The 18,503-nt window shown below is 44.0% G+C and overlaps 1 protein-coding gene across 5 annotated transcripts in view; it reads right to left on the bottom strand.

Moving 5' to 3' along the window:
* Window positions 1-18,503, bottom strand: part of SPATA17 (spermatogenesis associated 17) — a 175,355-nt gene that overhangs the window by 51,481 nt on the left and 105,371 nt on the right. Inside the window, exon 9 of one of the 5 annotated variants that reach the window (XM_065589433.1) lies at window positions 9,787-10,314. The exons of the other annotated variants lie outside the window; for them this stretch is intronic. Coding sequence (XP_065445505.1) covers window positions 10,269-10,314 — 46 coding nt within the window. The 3' untranslated portion in view covers window positions 9,787-10,268. Of the gene's footprint in view, window positions 1-9,786; window positions 10,315-18,503 lie in introns of those variants that run through there. 5 annotated transcript variants of the gene reach the window in all.

Here is an 18,503-nt window from a genome sequence, read left to right on the forward strand (position 1 = left end):
GTCTGTTCACTCTGTGTAGTGCAGGAGTGAAATGGGCAGGGAGCTGGATCCTAACAGCTGAGACTGCCCACTGCTGCAGCGACAGGCCCATAGGGAGCAGAAGGCTGCACTCTGTGAGAACTGGCTCCCTTGCTGGACAGAGTCCCCTCTCCACCCCAGCCTTTCAGCACAAGAGTGGTCTTAGCTGCCGGGACCTGGCTCCTTGCCCATCTTGCTCCCCCACTGCAGCTGGACAAAGCCTGCAGTGGGAAGAGGATGGGGCTGTGCTGAAGTGCTGGGATCCAGGGAGGCTCTGTCTGGTAGGGAGACAAGCACTTACAGATGCAGCTTTCTGTTCCCCTCATGACCCTGGTCCTTCAGCATGCCCGTTTGCTTCCTCTGCATGGGGAGGGGGTAAGTAAGCCCAATAGAGGGCGGAAGGCTTCCTCAACTGCCACATGGTGAGTGCCCCCTTTGGCCTCTGTGAGTACTGGGCACCAGTCCTCCTTGGCTCCTGTGAGTACCAGGCACCCCTCCACACATACTGACCTTCATTTTCCGTTTATACCAATTTTCTCCTGTTTTTAAACTTTTAATAAATCCCAATATATTTCCGGTAAATTAAAAATAAAATAAATAACTGAAAAAAGGGCCTTAGGGATTCCTAAGTTTCTCTCAAGGTCCAGCATAGATTGTAATTTTTGCTTCATGGGTTCATTCATCTTCTGGAAAAGTGGCTGCAGCTTTTCCCTTACTTCCCGCCACATCCAAACTGAGCCAGGACACCATGTGAGATGGGTTTGTCCAGATGGGGCAGAAAATGCCGTTGGGTAGGCAGTGATCAACTGATGGGCTTGGACCCTCTGCTCTGGTATGAGGTTGCCCATAGTACAGACCATCCTGAGTCCTGAGATATTGGCTGTCTGCAACCCTAACTCTGATTCCAGAGAAAAGGGAGCTATAAATAGGCCTTCCATGGCTTTAGGAAATTGGTATGGTTGGTTTATTTGGTTTGTCTTTTGTCCAGTTGCCTTATTTTGTAATTCATTGTCCCTACCTGGCAGACAATCATGTAAGGGGTCTGCCAGTGGGCCAACAGTTTTGACTTCAAGCTAGGGAACAATGAGAGTACCTGGTCTCTGGGTCTGAACATTTGGAGGAGGGTCCCTTTATTATAGGTTGTTTCTTGGGCACTCTGGGAATAGGGGATTCTCCCTGTTGAACATACCTATAGTTGCTAGCCTATTGTGAAGGGTGAGGATGTATTGTACCACACTGTCAGCCCCAGTGGTCTGTTCGTCCTATATTTCTTGTATTAAGTCCAGAATCCCCCTGCGGTTGTCTCCCATTCAACAGTTCAAACAGGGAGAAGCCTGTAGATGACTGCAGCACCTCCCCCACAACAAATGGGAGGGCAGAAGGGAGGCAACTGGTTCCAGTGTTGGGTGTCTGTGGCAACAATTTTTTTAACATGTCTTTTAGTGTCCCATTGAAACATTCTACCAAAGCATCAGTTTGGGACAGAAGTTCGGAGGGACTTAATCTTCAGTAGTCAGCACAATTCTATTTATCCAATAGCTGGATGGTGTCAGCCATTGTCATGGGCCAGTGACATAGAACTCAATCTTTTCCCCTGGTGGGAAAATCAGCATTATTTGTTCAAGCAAAATGATTTCTGCTACTTGAATCCCTGTCTCTGTCTGAAATATGAGTCACTGCCAACACCAGTCTTGCAGTTTCTGTGCCACCATGCGGGAACAGGCATCTGGAGGATATCGCTTCTCCCAAAATCAATGAAGGAACATTTCCTGCAAGATATCCAATATGACAAAATGGTTGCTTTGACTTGTACATAATCTTGTGATGTCACTGAGTCTAACCCATATTAGGCTGCTTGCACTGTCTGGTCAAGTACCACTTGCCCAAGTGTTTTGAGAAAGGCCTCTGCATCATCTTCAGGTCCCATCTTTGGTAGTTTTCTGGACCAGGGCTCCTGTCAGATCTGTGCCAATAGGCCCAGCCATTGTGGGTGGCCACAGTATGGTCACAATCTGCTGCATTCGCTTTTATTGCTGCTGGGCAGCTGCATTCCAGATCAGCTGCTGCTGCTTGATGGTCACCTGCTGGAGGAGTTGCTATTGCTGCTGTTGGCATTGAGCATTCTGCTCTGCCATCCAGTAGTTATTCCACATCCATACTACAGAAGAGGAATTTTTTTCTGGGGTTTGGGTGGTGGTGGTTGTTGGGTTTTTGTTTTTTAAGTCCTGACCAGCTCCCTTCCACAGGGGCTAGAGTGTGCCTGCATTCAATATCAAATTTGTAAACAGGTTGTCTCAGTGGTGCCCTTGCCAGGGCACAAAGAGGTACTGTTTAGCCTGCTGCAGGTCTCAGATGGTTAGGTGTCACTCCTTACAAGTCCGGTATCATGGTGCCTTAGCCTTCTTGCCCTTTCTCGGGCTTTAGAGTCCAAAACAAAAAAGGGAAAACAGTGAAGCTAAAAATCAAGGTCATCTGTGGATTCATCAGCAGGATCCCACCCTACTGCTCCAGACTTGTCTCCCTGTGTTTTGTTCCTTTTTACTGATGCCTAGTCATCCTATCCTCCAAATGGCTCATCCAGGTAACAGGCTGCCTCAGGCTCTGGACTGGAACCAGGCTTCTCTCATTTAGGAAGTGGCAAAGCTCTGCTCTCCATACTGGTCAGCCCATCACATGGCAATAAAACTATTATTTCTGTCTATGGATTGCTAAATGTGTTTTTAAAAATCATTTATTGGGGGAAATCAATATTTTAGCAACTGTAAATTTTATCAATGAACCTTCCATCCACTTTCCCCTTCAGAAAAATAAAGTTTAAGTATCTCACTAGTAACATCAATTTATTCCAGCCAGCATCCCAACAAATGTTATATAAAATTAACAAAACAAAAACACAGAGGTAACAGAGCTTTTAATAATACAAAGCTACAGAAGTATGTGTACACTCCTGGGACAGGTAGCTCTCATATAAGACAGATTATGGTACTTGTAATGCTAATTTGCACATGGGATGGACATCACACGCACAAAAAATTAATGTGGCCCCAGTGTCCCAGAGTATACACAGAAGGTGCTGAGAGCCGGCTGCTCCACTTACAGTTTTTTTATCACTTCTGAATTGCATTTTAATAGTACATTTTTCTTTTGTTCAGACATGAAAGAAAATTGGCTTTCTCAGGGGATTGGATGGCTGAGAAGACAAGGCTAGCAGTTTAGGGATTTGCCCATATATGCATGGAATTTAGTTTAGCCATAACATTCATAATTCAGTATGAATAAAGTGTTTGTAAAGCCTATATACTAAACAGATTTTAAAATTTTTATAAAATACCATTTATTGAGAAAAGTGAAAGATAAACTAAATGAAAATGATGATGTTCACAGTTTACGATCTTAAGTTATAACCAAATATAGTTATATACAGATCCATATATAGTTATATATACAGATCTTTTAAAAGATCATGGTTTCAATTTAGATCACTATTCAATCTTGCCTTTTATTTTATTTTTTTTCAAATAGTCTCTCAGAATAAGCCAAATTCTTATCTTGTATCTTGAGTTAGAGATCAAACAATATTCTGATTATATAAGAAATGATACACAATAGAACATGTATGTGTGGTTTAGTATCATAAATGTATATTTCATGTGCTGTGTTCTACTGAATATCTTAAACCAGATAAGTGTATACATATATTGTTGTGTGTGACATTAAGTGCACATTCTGGATTATGTCTCTCTACTTGGAAATGATTAATAACATATTTATTAGTTTTTGAGTAATAATAGAGACTTTAAAAATTGTAGATAGCTAGAATGGCATAAAATAAACTGTTGTTTTCATTAAGTCCCCAATTCTATAGTCAGATCCATGAGGGTGGCTCCTTATGCCTATGTCGTTCAGAATGTAGAATGATCTATATTTGCAAAATTGAAGTATTCTTACATCCAGCAAGAATCTCTGATATTCATTTGTATATTCATTTCAATAAAGAATGTGTTTTAAAAATACTATATATTAGTATTAAAATAGAGTAGAATAACTAAAATATGCCATGGGAATCATACAAATTCATACATGGGATTCATACATGGGAATCATATTCTACCTTCATAGCAGAACTTCAGAACAAAAAAGTATAACAAACAGCAATAATATTGTGATATAGACTGATGTAAAGATTTGTAGCTTCACGTATATGTTTGACATAGCTTCTCTCAAAGTTAGCAATAATGTATATTCTGAACCTGGTAGAATAGGGGAAGAGTTAGAGAAGAAAAGGAAAACATCCAGAGAAAATTAAATTCAGACAGCGATATCAATGTTGTTAGTTAATGGCACAAGTTTAGACTTAATAGGTCTATTCAGGCAAAGATCTGAAGAGCTCATTCTGGCAGATTTCTAACATCTGGGTCCCAGCCTCCTAGGATGACTATGGTGGAACTCCACAAGCTCTTGAAGGTTTTTGATGGCTAAAAGCAGTGATAGCCGCAGCCAGCTCCTCTCTTGGCAATCATGAGCTCCATGTTGCTGACTGACAGAGAACTGAAGGCTCCCCAAATAAATAAGGCAATAATTAAAAATGAAATATTATTGCTACAAAAACTCAACTAAGGGATATCCCAAAAGAAACAAAAAGTCTAGGGTATGGTGGGAGAATTTTGACCAAAAGGTTTGCCTTCCTAGAGGCAAAATCCTAGCAATGATACTTTGTAAATGCACTGAGTACCAGGGTGCTACCTTGCAGAGATGGCTTTGACTATCTCATTACCATCAAAGGCTGTCCACACTTGGTGTTGTGTCGGATCTATGCTGTGGCACAGATGGTGGGGTTTTAGTTAGTTTGTTTGTTTATGCTCTTGTCCTTGAGAGGACAGTTAAGTAGGATGGGGCCTTTTTCCGTAGCCTAGCCAGGCCTTAGGTCATGATGTCCTGGTAATCTATGACTCTGAGTGCTGCAGCCACAAATTGATTATCTTGATGTCCAGATAAATGCCAGCACAGTAGCTCAAAGTAGTGGAGTGCAGTAACATGACAGTGGCCAGCCTTCCCTCGAGCTGTTGGTGCCTCAACTTCCAAGTTCTCATGTGGAGGTGAGGGGATATCCCCAGAGAGGATTTTTTATTAACTGTCTTTAAGGCACATTTAGCTTTGAGGCACCCTTTTCAGCAGCCAATACAAAATAGGGTGAAATAGCATGGGAACAGGCCTGACTGGACACATGCAATCCTGCCTCAGATAACTCTCAGTGGTGCACCTACAGATTCCTGAACATGTCCTAGCCAACTTCCATAAAAATTCCTTTTCTTTCTCCCTTCAGCATACTCCAGTGGTTCCCAACCTGGGGTTCGTGAAATTTTACAGGCGGTTATCGGGGGGAAAAAAATTCCTAATGGTGGACAGAGCTGTCCCCAGGGACCCCAGGCAGCATGAGGCCAGCAGGCTGGAGCCCCTGGACTTCCAAGAGCTAAGCAGATCAAAGCAAGCTTATCTATCACACTGAGGAGATTTAAACTTCAAGACTTCTTATAAGAAACGGAAAGAGAGGTGGATATTTTTTGCTGTTTTTAAAATTAAATAGACAGCTAGTATTGTTTTTAAAATTATTATGAAGAACAAGTTTAAGCTTTGTTGTAATGTGCCTTTTTTGCCTGGACTGCTCAAGATCTGAATGCTTGTGTAGGAGGAACTCTTTGAATTGGGTTATTAAATGCCTTCGTGCTGTTTCACATCTGATACTCCTTGATGCAACATAGGAGCCTTGTCTTATAACAGGCTTATTCAAAGTGATGCAAGCTATGAAAGTGAGATCTTGGAAGAGTGTTGCCATTTTCATAATGTAATAAAAATACTGTAATTATAAATAATAATAATAAATAGTGTGTAATAAGCATGTCAAAAACAAATTTTATATTTCCAAGATCACTGCTTCTATAATTTATACTCAAGTAAAGGAGAAAATCACTGGAAATACTCATTTTTAGGAGGGGGTTCATGAGACTTGACATTTTAGTGAAAGGGGTTCACAGGTTTTAAAGTTTGGGAACCACTGCTCTACTCTGTGCGTAGTTTTCCCACCTCTCCACTCTTTCTCCATCCTCCCTCCACATATTCTCTCCTTTCTTCCACTTCCTCACCCTTTTTCTTCATTGCTTCTTGTCTCTCCCACTCCCTTATCTCTTTCAGTAGAGCAGCAGGAGATGGAAGAAAGGCCTTCTGGACCCAGTGGATTTTCCAGCTGGGATAGCAGGGATGACATCTATAGCAGGATGCTGATCAGGGGCTGACTCTGAGTGAGTGACTCTGGCAATTTGAGAGTGAGATAAGCTTCCTGGGCAGAAGCGAGAGGAATATAGGCTTGGCAGTTGTGCCATTGTCTGCTGAGAAGCACAGTCTCAGTTCTGTGTGGTGCCTACCAACGGGGGCACAGCTCAGAAGCACTCACTTTCTCACAACTCTCCAATACCAAATTCTACAGGCCACTTTCCTCAGATCCCACTGAGGAATACACTAAGAAACTGCACCATCTACTCAGGACACTCCCTACACTAACACAGGAACAAATCAAATACCCTTAGAGCCCCGTCCGGGGTTATTCTATCTACTACCCAAGATCCACAAACCTGGAAATCCTGGATGCCCCATCATCTCGGGCATTGGCACTCTCACTGAAGGACTGTCTGGATATGTGGACTCCCTACTCAGACCCTACGCCACCAGCACTCCCAGCTATCTCCGTGACACCACTGATTTCCTGAGAAAACTACAATGCATTGGTGACCTCCCAGAAAACACCATCCTAGCCACCATGGATGTAGAGGCTCTCTACACAAACATCCCACACACCGATGGAATACAAGCTGTCAGGAACAGTATCCCTGATGATGACACAGCACAACTTGTTGCTGAGCTCTGCGATTTTATCCTCACGCACAATTATTTCAAATTTGGTGACAATATATATACCTCCAGACCAGTGGCACCGCCATGGGCACCCGCATGGCCCCACAATATGCCAACATTTTTATGGCTGACCTGGAACAACGCTTCCTCAGCTCTCATCCACTCACACCCCTTCTCTACCTACGCTACATTGATGACATCTTCATCATCTGGACCCATGGGAAGGAGACCCTGGAAGAATTCCACCATGATTTCAACAGCTTCCACCCAACCATCAACTTCAGCCTGGACCAATCTACATGGGAGGTCCACCTCCTAGACACCGCAGTACAAAATAAGCGATGGCCACGTTAATACCACCCTATACCGAAAACCCACCGACTGCTACGCCTACCTTCATGCCTCCAGCTTCCACCCCGGACACACCACACGATCCATCGTCTACAGCCAAGCGCTGAGGTACAACCGCATCTGCTCCAACCCCTCAGACAGAGACCAACACCTACAAGTTCTTCACCAAGCATTCTCAAAACTACGATACCCACACAAGGAAATAAAGAAACAAATCAACAGAGCCAGATGTGTACCCAGAAGCCTCCTGCTACAAGACAGGCCCAAAAAAGAAACCAACGGAACTCCACTGGCCATCACCTACAGTCCTCAGCTTAAACCTCTCCAACGCATCATCAGTGATCTACAACCCATCCTGGACAATGATCCCTCACTTTCACAGACCTTGGGAGGCAGGCCAGTCCTTGCCCACAGACAACCCGCCAACCTTAAGCATATTCTCACCAGCAACCACGCACCGCACCATAACAACTCTAACTCAGGAACCAACCCATGCAACAAACCTCGATGCCAACTCTGCCCACATATCTACACCAGCAACACCATCATAGGACCTAACCAGATCAGCTACAACATCACTGGCTCATTCACCTGCACGTCCACTAATGTTATATATGCCATCATGTGCCAGCAATGCCCCTCTGCTATGTACATTGGCCAAACTGGACAGTCACTACACAAGAGGATAAATGGACACAAGTCAGATATCAGGAATGGTAATATACAAAAACCTGTAGGAGAACACTTCAACCTCCCTATGCCACACAATAGCAGATGTAATGGTAGCCATCTTACAGCAAAAAAACTTCAGGACCAGACTCCAAAGAGAAACTGCTGAGCTCCAGTTCATTTGCAAATTTGACACCATCAGATCAGGATTAAACAAAGACTGTGAATGGCTATCCAACTACAGAAGCAGTTTCTCCTCCCTTGGTGTTCACACCTCAACTGCTAGCAGAGCATCTCACCCAACTCAAGTAAAACAGAATGATCTGTCAGTCTAAAGAAGACCATGAACAATTAGCTCCACATAAACTGTTCAATACCATCTGGCACATATGAATTAATTATTTTTTATGAAGAACTTCATGAATTTTCAGTTTTCAAAGTTGGGGCCAAATCTGAAGTTATTCCTCTACCTATTCAGATGTGCCCTCTTTGGGACACTGAGTACTATCACCTGTAGGATTACCCCCTTCTGCTTTTCACTCAGGGAAGGCAAGAAGCTCTGTGGCTGTTCTTATCTTAGCATAACTGTGCTGGGGCAGCCATAATTTGTCCAATAATGAATGCATGTTAAAACAAGCTGTATTTACAACCTAAAGACAGTATAATCTCTTGACGCATCTAGTCTGGTTACTAGTTGTCCTGAAATTTTTTTTTATAGTGGGGTGCTGATGAAACCATGTATTTCAGGGGTTCTCAAACTGGGGGTCAGGATCCCTCAGGGGGTTGCAAGGTTATTACATGGGGGATCGCATGCTGTCTGCCTCCACCCATACCCCACTTTGCCTCCAGCATTTATAATGGTGTTAAATATATAAAAAAGTGTTTTTAATTTATTAGGGTGGTCGCACTTAGAGGCTTGCTATGTGAAAGGAGTCACCAGTACAAAAGTTTGAGAACCACTGATGTATTTGGGGTGTATTATTACTACTTCAAGTCAGCACCCCCAGCATCCCTAGTTCCAGCACCACTGCTGGTTACATCCAATGTCATATAATTTGACAATTATATTATTATTCATTATGTAAGACACTCTATGCAAAGCTACACTAAGTGTGTGTCCAGTTCACAGCTGTACTTATCGTATACATTATTTTGTATTCTGATGTCAGTAAATCTAGGAATCGTCTGGTCATTTTTGTTTAATCCAGGTCTGCAATGGAGTAAGGTAGCAGAAAAAAAGAATAGCCTACTTCGTGTATGAAGCAAAAGTAACAGAGATCTCTTTTGCAGACAAATTCTAGAACTTCTTAATTATACACAGACTTATTATCTGCATCCCCAGTGTTATAAAGTACCAGAACTTCATTAGAAAAATTAAGATAGAAAAATGAAGGCACCACTTTGTAAATTTCCACTGGAAATTAGCTGGAAGAAGCAGAGGAATACTGGATCAAAAGAGGGTAATCATGCTTAACTGTGCCCTAGAGCACCCGCATGTATAATACGATTTACACAGTAACTACCTCTCCTATTACAGCTTGTTTGGAGTATTCTGTGTTAATGGGGTTAGCTAATTTAGTATTTTAACTTAAAAAGACTCTGCTGATTAATAAATGTTGCACACTGTGCTAGTAATTAAAATGAATGGAAGAGTTACAAATAGAAGTTGAATTGTTAAGGAAACATTATCTGAAAATATATGGTAATCCCTGTTTATCATAATACAATAACAGTCCAGAAAATATGCAAATTGCTAAAGTTGCAAAGCATATGAAAAACTAGACATAATTTGAAAAAAGTTTTTAGATGTGTAAGATCTGTATGACATAAAATGCAGTGGTTATTTCCATTGTAACTAACTCAGAAATACAGTGAACTGTATCATCAAGACATAAGACATTGAAATAATATTTTATTTAAGAAAAAATCCTACTTAAGCATTTAGCTGAATGCAAAATAACATGTTCTTTAAATTTTGTTACCATTCATTCTAGGCCAACTACTGACCCTCACGCTCTGTAGGCACAGGATCTATCTAGGTCACAAACTTCTCCATAATCTTTCCCTAAAAGAGAGGCTAGACCAGAACTGGGTAGTTGGACAAGATGTTCACTTTGAAAATTCTTTAGCGAGAAATTTAATGGATAAAATTTAATACTCAGAAGAACAGAAGGAATTCATCCTCTTGGAATGAGTATTAACCATCTCCCTTAAAAGCAGACCAACCCACCGATGTTCATTGTTCAGGAAAGACATGGATCTGGTCCATAGATGGTGGAGTTTGAGCCCACCAAATAACTCCTGGATGTTGGTAAGAAAGACACTCAGAACTCAGCAAAGTGAGATGGAATGCTCCGAACTATAATCACACTGAAAACAAAAGATGTAGAGAAGAGAGGTCAGTGGGGGTTAATTTTTCTTATGTGACAGAATATGCTCATCTCTTGGGATAGAAAATTAAATAACAGATTATCTATGGTATTTAGACAGCCCCCATTGCTGTGGTATCTCAGTGTCTAACAATTTTTATTGCAGCTATCCTCATAAAGCCCTCCTGAGGTAGGGAAGAACTACAATCCCTATTTTACAGATGAGGAACTGAAACACATTGAGCCTTAGTGACTTGCCTGAGGTCACATAGGAATTCTGGGATGGGTGAAGAAACTGAAATCTGGTTTCTCAAGCTCTAGGCTAGCACCCTAATCACTGGACTGTCTTTGCCCTCTCTTGTAAAACGATGTCTTTATTTATAAACCACAACTAACTCTGGAGTATTATGTGAACTTTAAAACAATCTTTTCGGGGGGCCCTTTGGAGTACAAGGCATGTGAACTGAAACATATTTCAGAAAAGTTACGGAAAAATATAATTTCTGACCTTTAGAGAATTACATACAAATAAATACAACAGATCATCATTCTTGGGCTGATGTTGCTGTATGCAACTAAGAAGAGAATTTTACATGCTCAGTGTTCTAAATCTATTGGTTCCAGCAAGTGGTGTCTCATGTCAGCCACTAGTCTGTAAAGTGGGTATCCCCTGGTGCTCCAATTTCCATTTCCTAGCCAAGTGGAAAGTAAAATCACTCCATCTCTATAAAAAGGAACGGCATTATTTTGGGGGGTGGAAGGGAGAAGGATGAAGAGAGGAAGACTTCAACTCTGTGGGGAGAAGTGTGGCTCGGTGGGCACTTTTGTGATGTACTTCTTCAGAGAACAATTATAAAGAAAGTCATTCTTATTGGGCCCGATACCCAAGTCATTCCATCACTACAATGTAGATAGAGTCTAGTTGTACGTAGCCAGAAGAGAATTCCTTTCACGCAGAGTAACGTTCTATTGGCATAAGTATGTTGGAGGCAGTACAGCCAGTTCCAGTGTATAGAGATGAAGCAATATTCTGGGGGTGGGGAGGGGTGAGGGGACATGGCAGAGCGAGTGCAACTATACTTATTCTCTACTAGTGCAGGTCTTTTAAGGAACTTACACCAGTGCCATAACTGAGGGCAGGCTCTTAGCTGCTCTAACTTCTGACATAGCTGAGTAGCACAGGTCAGGGAGCTCCCTGTGGCTCACATTCTCAACTGCATCAGAACACTGCTTAGATACAGGGCATAGTTGAGCACTCTGTTTTTAAGATGCATTTCCCAACTGATTTCTAGTCTTGAAGACTAAAATGCTTCAGAGATGACATTATAAAATAAAAGATGAAACTGCAGTAGTCTAAAAATGAAGGCAGGTTTATCATATCCTGAGCTTATTTGAGTGGAAGGACAATATATGTTCACCCATTTTAAAGTTGGATATAATAGATATAGGCAGAGCCCTGTGTACAGTAGATTATGCATCCACATAAATAGATTTCCATTCTTAAGTGTTGCCTCCCTGGTGTGAGACAGATCAGGAACATCCCTAGCTCTTATATTTTTAGTCCTCTGAGGCTCTAGCAGTTAGGCACAAGACCCTCCCCTGTGTTCCCTTTCAGCTCTGGCTTGCTGCCTCAGCTCCCAGACCCTTCTCAATCAGTTCCTGAAATACATGGGAAACAAGAATGCTCTTAGAAATGCAAATGTAACTTCAATGTAAAAGTTTACCACTTGCAGCCACACCTTATCTTTGAAAAAAAACCTAAAAGTCTGAGGGCAGGGGAGTGGGAATCCTGTGTGATATCTTCAAAGGGTGAGAATTACAGATAAGTAATTTTACCTTCTTCATAGAGCGCCGAAGGAAAACCGCTGTTGTGTGTTCAGACTGACAGCTGCCTGCACAATAGTGTGTTCACACTTGCAACGCTATTCGGAGTGGTGCACTCTGGGCAGCTATCCCACAGAGCACCTCTTTCTCTTCTGCCGCTAAGACTTGTGGGAAGGCGGAAGGGGTCGCGGGGCATCCTGGGTCCTGTCCCAATGCCCCGTGATGCATTGCTTCGCATCCCAGCAATCCCTGTGCTTCCGTCCGCATTTGGCACCATCTTTCAACGGTTTGTGTACTGCGTGCCCTGCCCTGCCTCTTTCTAGCTGATCCCGAGCTGTTGACAAGAATGCTGCTCAAACTGACCAACATGTCATGAGTGGCAGTGGAGTTATTCCTTAAACTACAAAGGAAAAAGAAATGCCACATTGATCTCGCCACACATAGTAGCTATGACACGAGAATGCTTGTGGCATTTATGGAGGTGCTGACCACAGTGGAACGCCGCTTTTGGGCTTGGGAAACAAGCACTGAGTGGTGGGATCACATCATCATGCACGTCTGGGATGACGAGCAGTGGCTGCAGAACTTTCGCATGAGGAAAGCCACATTCATGGGACTGTGTGATGAGCTTGCACCAGCCCTGCGGCATGAGGACACAAGACCGAGAGCTGCCCTGTCACTGGAGAAGCATGTGGTGATTGCACTGTGGAAGCTGGCTACTCCAGACTGCTACTGATCGGTCACTAACCATTTCGGAGTGGGAAAATGGACTGTTGGAGTCGTGTTGATGGAAGTGTGCAGGGCAATTAATCGCATCCTGCTCCAAAAGACCGTGACTCTGGGCAACATGCGTGAGATTGTGGAAGGCTTTGCATAAGTGGGCTTCCCTAACTGTGGAGGGGCAATAAATGGCACGCACATTCCAATTCTGGCACCAGACCACCTGGCCACTGAGTACATTAATTGCAAGGGGTATTTCTCAATGGTTCTCCAGGCGCTTGTGGATCACCATAGGCGTTTCACAGACATTAACGCAGGCTGGTCCATAAAGGTGCATGATGCACACATCTTTCAGAACACTGGTCTCTTCAGGAAGCTGCAAGCAGGGACTTTCTTCCTGGATCAGAAGAGCACCATAAGGGAAGTCGAAATGCCCATTGTGATCCTGGGAGACCCTACCTACCCTTTAATGCCGTGGCTCATGAAGTCATATACGGGTCAACTTGACAGCAGCAAGGAGCGGTTCAACAACAGGCTGAGCATGTGCAGAATGACTGTGGAGTGTGCATTCGGCCGTTTAAAAGCCCTCTGGTGATGCCTGTATGGGAAGCTGGACGTGGCCGATGACAATATTCCTATGCTTATAGCCGCGTGCTTTACGCTCCATAATATTTGTGAAGAGAAGGGTGAAAGCTTCACTCGGGGCTGGACTGCAGAGGCTCAGTGCCTGGAGGCTGAGTTTGAACAGCTGGAGACCAGGGCTATTAGAGGGGCACAGCACGGGCCATAAGGATCAGGGATGCTTTGAGGCAGCAATTTGAAGCTGAAAGCCACTAATATTTGTTGCTATGCTCGGGATTGCAGTGCTTGTAATGCTAGGAGGTGATTGGTTCACATGATGCAAGAAGGGGCCTTAACATAATTGTATGTTGCTTTGCAGTGCTCTTTTTGCTTTCACTTAATAGAATAAAGATTGATTTCAAACAAACACAATTCTTTTATTGAAAGACAACAACCAGAGGAGAGAGTCAAACGAAAAAAATTCATCAGCACGGAGGGGGAGGGGGGAATGGAAGGAATGAGGAAATGGAAGGTCTCAAGAGGAGGAGGGGTCCCGGGACGGCTACGGAGTTGTGTATGTCCAGGGATCATACTCAACCTTCTCCTTTGGAGTATGATGCAGCGGGTGCTGTACTTCAGCAGGGCCACACTGCAAATGGATGGGTGTTGAGTGCAGTGGGTATTGGGAGTCCACACTGCTGGACTGTGAGGAGGGAGGAGTGGAATGCTGTGGGTAGAGAGTGAAGCCAGGAGGTTGATAAGAGTATGTTGGCTGGGGGGCACATTGGAAAGAGTTTTGCGACAGCGACTGCAGGGAAGGGCAGGCATGGAGCTGCTCGGTTTGAAGAGCTAGTATCGCCTGGACCGTGTCCGCTTGGCGCTCCATAACTGTTAAGAGCCGCTCCATGACTTCTTTCGGGTATGCCACATTCTTGTTTCAGTCCCTCTTCTCGCTGTCCCGCCACTCCTTCAATTCCTTTTTCTCTGCGGCGGAATGCATCATAACCTCATGCATAAAGTCCTCCTTAGTTCTTCTTGGACGCTTTCTAATTCTTTGCAACCGTTCTGCCGCTGATAACAAAGAGGGAGACTGTGCTCCCAAGGTCCTCTCTGTGAAGTTTAATTGCAACATTTTACAGAAGCAGTATTGTTTGCAACACAGACAACACTGTTTCAGTGCTTTAAAACACTGCCAGTACTCACACTCCTGTCACTAACTGGCTGACCCCAGGCAAGCACACATAAGCCACAAGACCCCCAAAAGGGGAGTAGCCGCAGGGGCGGGTAAATCACTGTTCCTGAACCCTGCTGTACACTGGGCACGTGTCTCTTGGGCACTTGGGGAGAGCCAGCACTGTAGGGGGGGGGCCCTGATAATCATTCCTGTCCCCACACTTTCCACAGGAGGTGATCATTATGGAAGATATCTCGCTGCTGAGGGTGAGCAGAGAATCAAGGGAGGATCTTCTTCAAGCCTGCCACTTTCGCCCTGGCCCCTATGCGGCTAGCCTGTGTGCAGCTATAGTCCCCCCCCCCACTCCCCATGACGGCACAGTGGCATGGGAAAGTTACCATTAATGGGGCAAGAAACAAAGCAGCTCTGCCGAGGAACCTGTGGGAGTGGATTGCCCAGTAACTCTACAAGAGTTTCCTGGAGATCTCTGAGGGAGATTCCCGTGAAGTGAGGGAGTGTATCAACAGCCTGTTCCGCCACTCAAACTAGGTATGCTTTCTGCAACCCTCCTGCCCCCAACAACTAGCTTCAGCAAGTCCCAAAATTAGATTCACTTACCAGGGGCCTCCTCTCCTGTTTGCGCTTCGCCAAGCTCCAACTGCTGTGACTGGCTAGGCTCCTCTGGGGTAGAAAAGAGCTCCTGACTGCATGCATCTCTGGCCTCCGAGTCATCCTCTGCCTCTGGTTCCCCCTCTCCCTCTTCATCCAAGATTGCCTCCTCCTGGCTCAGTCCACTCTCAACTGGCAACAAAGCCAATGAAGTATCCACAGGAAACTTTGCAGTGGAGGTGGGGTCACCACCGAGTATCACGTCCAGCTCTTTGTAGAACGGGCAGCTCGTGGGCACAGCACCGGAGTGGCGGTTTGCCTCCCGCGCCTTGTGGTAGGTGTTCCGCAGCGCCTTCACTTTGACCCTGCACTGCAATGTGTCCCGGTCATGGCCTTTTTCTATCATGCATCTAGAAATCTGTCCATAGGTATCATAATTCTGACGGCTGGAGCACAGTTGTGACTGCACTGCCTCCTCTCCCCAAGTACCAATGAGGTCCAGCACCTCGGCATTGCTCCAAGTGGGAGATCGCCTGGTGTGTGGAGCAGGCATGGCCACCTGGAAAGATGTGCTGAGACCACTGCACTCATCACTGAGCAAACAGGAAGGGGACTTTCAAATTTGCAAAGGAATGTATGGGGTGGGACTGACGGTTGGTCACCGGAGGGCACGGCAGTAGAGGTCAAACCGATGGCCAGAGAGGTGAGAACAGACATTGTGGGACACCTCCCAGAGGCCAATCGCAGTGCTGTAATCACCATGGTGTCTACACTGGCACTGCAGCGCCGTAGCCATGGCACAGAAAGCTCTATGTCCTTCGTTGAGGTGGTTTTTTTAGAGTGCTGCATCTGTGCAGTTTCTGCGCACCAAGTGGCTTGGCAGTGTGTGCACCTTGGGCGTTACAGCGCTCAAAGCTGCTTTACTGCGTACAAACTTGCCAGTGTAGACAGGGCCTTAGAAAGTAAAAACTTGGAAGTATGTCTCACCTTCCACAAAAGTAAGCATTGACAATAAATGCCTTATCTCTCTTTTTTTGCTCTGTTTTTCTTTCCAAAAAAGATGAGTAATTCCATAAATAAGCACTATGATGCAGAAATATAGTCTTAAAATACTCAATTACATAGAAATATACAGAACTTTGTCAGCTCATAAAAGATATCCCAGATAATAAACCATCAGTAAACCTTTCCTTGACTGTCTTGACTCCTCTCTTGAGGCAAGTATTCCCCAACAGTGCTGCAACCTTATCAGTGACTGGTAGTCTTGATGATGGCATGAAGGTTTGTCATCTCCTTTGCAAGGTTACAGATGTGATCCTGGCATAGCTGGTGTACAAATTAAGCAGTCACAGAATGGATACATAGTGTACAATCCTTCGTTCTGTGTTGTGGAGGACTCCGAGAACCATTGGCATTAGGACACTGCTTCTGTGCATTAGGATTGTCATTAAATTCTTCCTTATACACAAGCTGAAGAAAGACAATTTACCAATATCTATCAGAGTTGAAAACTCAACTTTGGACAGCTCAAGGCCACAGCCTTCATACTAGACTTATCATAAGAATTAGAAGAGGCAGTGAGATCTTTATCCAGGACCTGACTCTTCATGACTTCTGATTAAACATGGTGAAATCTGTGGACTAGTGTTATCCCATAAGCACAAGACACGGTGGGCATGTCTACCCAGCCAGTGGCAATGAGCATTCCAGCCCAGTTTGACAGACATAGGCTGGTGTGGCTACCTCTTTAAAAATAGCTGTGTAGACAAAACTTTGAAGATGCAGCATGGGCTCTGAAGCCCACCCCACTCCTTAGGCTTCAGAGCTCAAGCTCCAGCCAAAGCCACAACTTCAAAGCACTGTCTACAAAGCTATTCTTAGAGTGCTTAAGTTTGTCAATCTGGAGTCTTACTGTTGTGGGCTGTGTAGACATACCAGTCATTCCAGTAAGCGAAGAACATGATTCAATTAAAAAAAAACCTAAGTGAGATAACATCTTTATTGTCTCCCAACGACTTCTAGATCTAATTGGCAGAGGTTAGGAGAAAAAAGTCGTGTTTTTCTAACTGCTAGCTCTGTCAACTTAATGTGGGATCTGACTATCAAGGTGGTTTCTTTCCTTCTTCTACATCATCTCAGGTCTTTCAAGCAAAATCTGGATTTCAGTTATACATGTACAATCCACTGTCTTCATATTAAGCTCTCCACTACAGGGCAGATGAGGTGTGTCTGAGAATGGAATTTGGACTTGTAATTTCAGTACAGAACCTGGTATGGGCATTCTTTTACTTTTTGTATAAAATTAATTGCATAAATTAATTGAAACTTTCTTAACAATTATATTAATGATGTACTAAATGGGACAGAATCCAATAAGAAAACAACTTTTACTTGTAATCTGTACCAACCTGTGTTTGGCTGCACCATACAAAAGGAGTAAGAAGTACAGTACTGACATCTTATTTTTGTCACTAAAAATCAACCAAATAAAACATGGTCTAAATACATCTTGGGAGCTGAGCTCTTGAATAAGAAGATGCCATTTTTAGTCACTGTTAAGAATAAAATAGAAAAAAAGGGGGGTGGGGGGGAGGACTGAGAGAAAAGAACATGACAACTACATTAATTAACACAAATGCCAAAATCCACTGATGCAGTAGAATTCAGACTTCAGAGTCCCAACACATCAGTTAACATAAATGACATCATGTGGCAGTAAAACTGGAACAAAAGCTCTAGACTGCAGGTTTCAGAAGGTTTCACTAGAAGCTAGTAGGGATTGCAAAACATAGGCCTTCAATATGTCAATGGGCACAGTATGACCACTACGACAGATGATTCACCAAACTTTTTTTTTTTTAAACTCTGGGGTTAAAGCATTGTCAAGAAGAGTGAACGCCAGGGAAAAGCCACCAAAGCATTGAGTTATGATAAGTAACCACAGACTCTGAAGAACTGACCCAACAGAACTCCATTATGATGGATCCAACAGAGCTCCACTCTCAGGGCCAGCTCCAGGCACCAGCTTACCAAGCAGGTGCTTGGGGCGGCCACTTCGGAGAGGGGCGGCACGTCCAGCTGTTCGGCGGCAATTCGGCGGACGGTCACTCAATCCCGCTCGGAGCGAAGGACCTCCTGCCGAATTGCCGCCGCAGATCGCGGTCGTGATCGTGGCTTTTTTGTTTGTTTTTTCGGTTTTTTTGTTTGGCTGCTTGGAGCGGCCAACACCCTGGAGCCGGCCCTGTCCACTTTGGTCAGAAAAGAACATAAAAGTGTGTTGATGGGAGTGCAAGATCATTTGG

Source organism: Chrysemys picta, chromosome 3 (assembly GCF_011386835.1).
Source record: "Chrysemys picta bellii isolate R12L10 chromosome 3, ASM1138683v2, whole genome shotgun sequence".
NCBI lineage: Eukaryota > Metazoa > Chordata > Testudines > Emydidae > Chrysemys > Chrysemys picta.